This window comes from Coregonus lavaretus (assembly GCF_964263955.1).
Source record: "Coregonus lavaretus genome assembly, contig: HAP1_SCAFFOLD_6785, whole genome shotgun sequence".
Classification (NCBI taxonomy): domain Eukaryota; kingdom Metazoa; phylum Chordata; class Actinopteri; order Salmoniformes; family Salmonidae; genus Coregonus; species Coregonus lavaretus.
In genome coordinates this window covers 1-7,213 of record NW_028157651.1, presented here as the reverse complement: position 1 = coordinate 7,213, position 7,213 = coordinate 1, and the positions used below count along the sequence as shown (strand labels likewise).

The following is a 7,213-nucleotide window of genomic DNA, read 5'->3' as shown; positions in this document are numbered from 1 at the left end:
CTATTCTCCATGTAGTGCACTACTTTTGGCACACTATTAACCATATAGTGAACTACTTTCAACATACATTAAAGCCACTGTAGTGCACTATTTCGTACCAGAGCCCATACAGTGCAGTGCACTACTTTTAAACCTCCACTATGGAATAGGGTGCCATTTGAGACTTGCCCCTTAGTCTTTAGTGAGAGCTGTAGTTATGACAACACGTCCAAGACACAACACAGCTTTTTTAATCAATCAACCAATCGAAAAACGCTGAGATCCGAGAAGAACTCTTCCCCCTCCTCTTCCTCCCTCCTTCACTCCTCACACACGGACTCCCCCAGGTCCACAGCTCCCCCTCTGGTCAGGCGCCGCATCTTGCTGAAGTCGTGGTCTGTGCGAAGGTAGGAGAGAGAGGGGCCTCCCTCACTGTGGCTGGCCAGGTCCTGAGGCTGTGTCTGGGGGGGAAGGGTCCTCATCTCCCCTCCGGACCTCCAGTAGAGGGTGTAGTCCTGGGGCTCGGAGACGCCGAAGATGGAGGCACAGAGCTGGGCCAGGGCCTCGCTGCTTTCCCCGGCTCTCCACTGCAGCGTCCGCACCGCGCTGCGCTCGCCGTCCTGGAACAGTACCCGAACACACCTCTGCACAGAGAAACACACAGAGAGAAACAAACACACATACAGAAACAGAAACACACACAAAAAATGAGTTACAAAATGTATCATCTTGTTAACTCACATAAACAGCCTTTATAACATAGCCTTCAGAAGACTCACAAAGATTAGAAAGCTTCAAAATAATATACTGTCTTCCATTCATTTAAACCAAACTAACTCAATACTGTAAACAGTACATAATATACACTAGGCTGGTCACCCGTGATACAAGTCAGTATTTGATGTCCATCCATGTCTGAAGACATCGTGAGATGAGGTGGAAACCGGCCACTAGGGGCAACAGTGAACACTGTTACCTTCAAATAGGTTTCGTTGAGGACAGGGATGGCGGATGGGCGTAAGCATCTGCCTCTGATTTTCAAAGGTTGCATGTTCGAATCCAGCGATAGAAAGTTCAGAGTTAATGCCTAACCTTAAGAATTCTGAATTAATGCCTAATTTTAACCCTAACGTAAAACATTTGGAGTTAATGCCAAAACTTAACCTTAAACACTTCGACATTTGAGGTTTTGAACAGCGTCGAAATGTGACGTTTGAGAAACATGGATGAAGGTCTAATTCTGACGTGAGACTGTGAGAGCTAGTTGTATACACAGCCTCCATAGGCTACTGTTAGTTACACAGCGTTACACAGCGTTACATACTGTAGGCTATACACACCAGAAATCCTCATTCCTCAACATAAATCAATACCAACCAGTCTCAAAATATCCTACAATGAATCCAGTCTTCACTATGTATCCAACAGTCTTCATGTATTACCTTAATATTCAAACAAATTCTATACTTTTACTTTTCTACTTTAAAACACACACACACACACACACACACACACACACACACACACACACACACACACACACACTTTAAAACACACACACTTTAAAACACACATATACACAGCTCCATTAAACCACACTGTCCCTTCATCCTAACATCCTAACAAAATGAATCCATACACTTACACAGAACTAGTCTACATGAAAGTACAATATATATACATCTATACTAACTGTTAATACAGTGTGCCATAACATAACCAGTCTAAACGTTCGGTATACACTGTATTACATAACAGTACCAGATGCCTCCATATAATAAACACACTTACACACACTACCCATTCTCAAACACCCTTTATAAACACTCTCAAATACATTACACAGCAAGTTCTCCCATTAACCACTACTATAACCACATCCTTAAACAACATTAAAAAGCAGCAACTTACAGAGTCACTGAGCTCTTCACCGTCCGTGTCCATATTGTGTTTGCTCTGCTCTCTTCAGTGGGTTGCTGCTGCTCAGTAAATTTCATGCTATCTGACCGCCCACTTCCTCATAACACTTAGCTAGCTCACTGATCTCCCTCAGTGGCGGTACAGCAAATCTGTTGGCGGGTGTGTGGTGTGTACGTGTGTTTTTTTTAGCTAGCTGCTATTTGAAGAGAGTGAGTAGCCCACGTGACTGACTAGCTAAAAACAGTGTTTGTACCATTTAATCTAGTGAATGGTCATCATTTGGGGATGGATCAAATACTAGGACAAAGGGGAGTGTGTTTTAGCGAGCTGCTATTTGAAGGGAGTCAGTATTCCCCACGTCACTAACCAGCTATCCACCATACTATGTTAGCTGGTGAATGGCGGTCACAAGCACGAGGAGGGTGCGTCTGTCTGGAGTACTAGATGGGCAGGGTTTGCTCTTTTGGGACTATTTCTTTGGCATCTCAATCCAGCGCAGCTAAAGTATATGAAAGAAAACAAATGCTATTTGAATCCAGGTCTGTCTCGGAGTAGGGTGAAGCTGCCACTAGACACTGATCTTGGGTCAGTTTGGCAGTTTCCCCACTAATGGTTAAGGTTAGGACTGGAGATGGGAAGCTGATCCTAGATCTGTACCCAGGGGAAACTTTACCCAGGAGCTAGTGTTTCACCTGGTTCTGTTGTCTCTCATGGTTGCTCTTGGCTTCCAGGCTGCGTCTGCGGCCCCACTCCCTCAGCCCGTCCAGGGCCTCTCGGGTCAGACCTCCTGGGGGGACCTGGTCCCCCTTCGCTTCAGGGCTCTGGATCAGACAGAGGCTGGCATAGACAGTGGTCAGGTAGTAGCCACCTGGAAGAGTGGGTGGGGGCACAGCGAAATGTCAATACAGTGACTGTGAATGGTATCTACATATTCGTCAAGACCACAGTTATGTCTTCATTATCCGCAATGTTCTTTTAGAGGTAGTATATAAAGGAAAAGGGTGAAGTGTGTAGTGGTGCCCTCTCCTTTGGGGTAGAGAGGGTAACCCAGCTAGCACATAACGTTCTGAGAACCATATGTTTCTTAGAGCTTGGTGAGAGAGTGGTTGTCCTATGGTTATTTTGCATTCAACCTTCCCACAATTTTCTGGTAATGGTGCAGGATAGTTGCTTGGCTTTGGAACATTCTCAGCACATGTAGCCCTTTACACTCGTACCCAAATACGGGTTGAAAATGGCAGATTTGGGCACTAATAAGCACCTAAACTGGAACGTAGTGGCTGTACAGTAACATGCTATACATGACATCAGAGCTCTGTATGGGTTTTGACTGACAGACGTTCTGACCTTAAGCTCCGCGCGCAACAAGTTGTCTCCATCCCTCCCGCTAACTGGGCAACTTTAGCAAATTTTTTGTTGTCTGAGTGAGGGAAATGCTGTAAATTAAGATGACTATGTATTTTGAAAGATGAGACGTTGAGGATTATAATAAATACCACTTTGATGTCATACAAGCAAGCCACACACCCGTGAGTCCAAATGTGCACTTCACATTTCCATATCATAAAACTCATGTCATATACAGTGTCAATGTTTATGATAAATATGTTTGATGTAGTTACAAGATGGCATGGCGTCATACCCTGGGTTGTTCTGAACAGAATGAGTCTATATTTGTTTATTGTGCAGAATATTTGCAGCAAGACTCCTTTCTATGCGCACCAAAATGACGATCTGTTTCTCTGAATGGCCTTGTGAAAGGCTGCCGATACACAACGTTGTGTAACCCCAGCCTAACACTGTAAAATCATATTTGATAACTTAGGTAGTCATGTTGGCAATAGAACAAGCTTTCAAATCATGCCCAGCTGACCCAGATTGCGATTTATAATGGACCATTTTTTGGATTGCACAAACAACAACAGTAATTGTGGGATGGTGGGGATGCAGGGCTGTGTTCCAAAGAAAACAACTACAAGTATGCTTGCTCTAGTTCCTCAGTGGCACAGCTTGGAGAGCTCAAAATAGCATCTTGTAGTTGAAGACTCTTCTTTGAGTCATAAAAGTGCATTGCAATTGCTTAGGAACTGTGCACACTTTGGAGAGGTGTGTGGCCACTTGGAAACACCAGTTAGTCCTCTCACTCAAACCCTTGTCATTTCTTTGTCTTATGTTGCGCCTACCCCACATTTTCCAGGAGTAGTCTTATCATTTTACTGAATGTATCCACAGTATTTTCAGATTTAGTTGTTAACAAATGCAGCGAAAAGTACAGTAAATGTAAAATACACATAAAATCAACAGTGTAATGTTTGGATTCAGTCTTGTGTCATGTGAACTGTTGTGTACTCACCTTTGGTCTAATAATTTTCCCTTTCAATTGCTACCATGGTTATGCATATGCTTATCATATTTCTTCTGTAAGAAACATTTCAATATAGCCCTATCCATATAGGCCAATTCCCACGAGTGTAAAGGGTTAAGTAACTTGACAAAAAAATAGTTATTTTCTTGGTATTTCATTTACATTTATTTATTCTTCTTCATTTTTACCCCCTTTTTCACCCCAATTTCGTGATATCCAATTGCAACCTTGTCTCATCGCTGCAACACCCCAACGGGCTCGGGAGAGGCGAAGGTCGAGTCATACGTCCTCCGAAACATGACCCGCCAAACCGCGCTTCTTAACATCCGCCCGCTTAACCCGGAAGCCAGCCGCACCAATGTGTCGGAGTAAACACTGTTCAACTGACGACCGAAGTCAGCCTGCAGGCGCCCGGCCCACCACAAGGAGTTGCTAGAGCGTGATGAGCCAAGTAAAGCCCCCCCTGGCCAAACCGTCCCCTAACCCGGACGACGCTCTGACAATTGTGCGCCGCCCTATGGGACTCCCGGTCACGACCGGTTGTGACACAGCCTGGGAACGAACCCGGGTCTATAGCGACGCCTCAAGCACATTTGAGTCATTTAGCAGACGCTCTTATCCAGAGCAACTTACAGGAGGAATTAGGGTTAACAGAACTTTTCCTAAAAGTTAAAATTACATTTACATACATTTAATTTCAATTTTGGTAAAATTCTAGGAACATTCTCCAACTGGTTTGACATTGGGAATGTTCTCAAATTGTTCCAAGAACGTTAAGAAACAAAGTTATTCTGTGGGAATTTCAAGACATTAGCATAACGTTTCCTACATGGTTCTATTTAAAGTCATGTTCTCAAATTGTTCCAAAAACTTCTTTTTTTTCATCCATAGAAACTAAAAGAAAATTTTAGTAACGTTCAGAGGAACATTCTAAGAATGTTATTTAAAAACGTACATTCCGCTCTCAGCATCAACAAAACTCTATCCTCCATCTTAAGTATGTTCAGGTGTGTTGGCTGCTCCCACTAATTGGCCACACCTGATCCTAAAGACGTCCTCCAGCGATTTTTGAACTTTTACTGTTGAAAGGCAATATCCCAAGTATAAATACAGTAAAGTACACACAAAAAAATATGTTTTGAGCATAATAGTGTTTTTTAGACACAACTACAAGTAGGGCAGTCAAGGAGTTGGTCTGATGCAAATCGGCCTCCCCCTTGCTTAAGGAACAATAGAGGAGCAAAAGTGAACAAAAGGGGAACAGTCCAAAAAGAATGTGTTTTCATGATTAATGCCTAAGAAAATGCATTTCCATGTGTCCTATCTGTGCTTGGAGTTCAAAACAGTTAACCCAAAATAAGCTAGCAGTGTTATTAAAAGTCTTATTGAAACGTTCAGTGAATGTTTTAAGGAAGTTATCAGAGTGTTAATAAAACCTCCCAGGAAACAAAAATGGCACCAAATGTCATCATAATATATGCTGGAACTGTTTCGACTGGGAAGCATGCGGTAAGCTTTAACGTTCTCAGAACTTCCTGCAACCTAAAAATAAATGTTCCCATAACAGGCTAAATGTTCACTTCTGATCTCAGAACGTTTAAAACACTTTCAATTTTACCAGTCAGGAAACGTATGGCTTTGTTCCCACAACAAATGGGAAAACAAAAACATACGTTCCCACAACATCTAAATGTGCTAGCTGGGAAGGGTGTTGTTGTATTAAGGTGGAAGGGGTGTAGGCTATAAGGGGTGTAGATAGGGTGTAGTTAGGGTGTAGGCTATAAGGGGTGTAGATAGGGTGTAGTTAGGGTGTAGGCTATAAGGGGTGTAGATAGGGTGTAGTTAGGGTGTAGGCTATAAGGGGTGTAGATAGGGTGTAGTTAGGGTGTAGGCTATAAGGGGTGTAGTTAGGATGTAGTGCGTACCCTCCCCAGTGAGCCAGGAGGGCTCCAGCAGCTCCATCATGTACTCCACCTCCAGTAAGATATGAGGCGTGTTACACATCACTATCACATAGGACAGCGCTGGCAGGAAGTCCTCCGAGCTCACTTCCTGTCCTGGGAGCAGGAAGAGGATGGCACAAGACAGCTTTAACAGATTGATTGATTAATAACAGTTGATTGATTGATTGATTATGACAGTTGATAACAGCTTCTAGATTATAACAGGCAAATAAATGGTGTCCTTACAATGTTAATATTTATAATAGATAATCACTGGCTGTGGTTACTTTATTTTACATTTCAGATTAGGCTAAGTGAAGGCCCACTCACCACCGTCTTGGAGGGCCCCCATGGCCTTCTGGACCGACTTGCAGACCTGCAGCAGCAGCAGCACCTTGTCTATGGGTGAGTGGGTGCGCTGCATGAGGCCCAGCTTCTGCCTCACCCTCTCCACGCCGCGGGTGTCGGGCACGCCCACCAGCACTCCGAGGCGCTCCATCGCCCCCTCTTGGCAGGCCAGGAGACTAGAGACCAGGTGCTGGGTGGAGCCGTCCTGTCTGTGGAGGGAGAGGAGGGTCTGGTCTAGCAGCAGCCTCAGAGGTTTCAGCACACAGCCGAACATGGCCTTCTCCAGGGCTAGGTCTGCATGGAGGAACACATACGTAGGTACGTACACACACAAACAAACAAACAAACATGCATAAGCATACACACAGTAGTAGTTGAAGATTATAAGGAAACATATTGTATGAAATATACACTTTATTTCAGAGCACAAACTCTCAAAAATGTATCTAAAATAACAATTTACCAGTTCTATACAACCATACACACAACACAGACCTATACACACACCACACACTTGTTCAGTCAGGAAATTATTCTTCATTACTGAGGGACAGGGGGAAGTGGAGGGTCACAGGCTTCCCTGACTAGGCTGACATTGTCCAACACACAATGCTAATCTCAGCTCTACATTAATTCTCTCTCTCTCTCTCTCTCTCTC

The 7,213-nt window shown here is 43.8% G+C and overlaps 1 protein-coding gene across 1 annotated transcript; it reads right to left on the bottom strand.

Moving 5' to 3' along the window:
- Positions 1-299: 299 nt before the first annotated feature.
- LOC311125114 (ras and Rab interactor 2-like) lies at positions 300-6,849 on the bottom strand (the record flags this gene model as incomplete). Its single annotated transcript, XM_084199184.1, has 4 exons — positions 300-623; positions 2,592-2,767; positions 6,190-6,321; positions 6,538-6,849. Coding segments are annotated over 4 exons (944 nt in total), but the record flags the coding sequence as incomplete, so codon positions are not given.
- Positions 6,850-7,213: the final 364 nt, after the last annotated feature.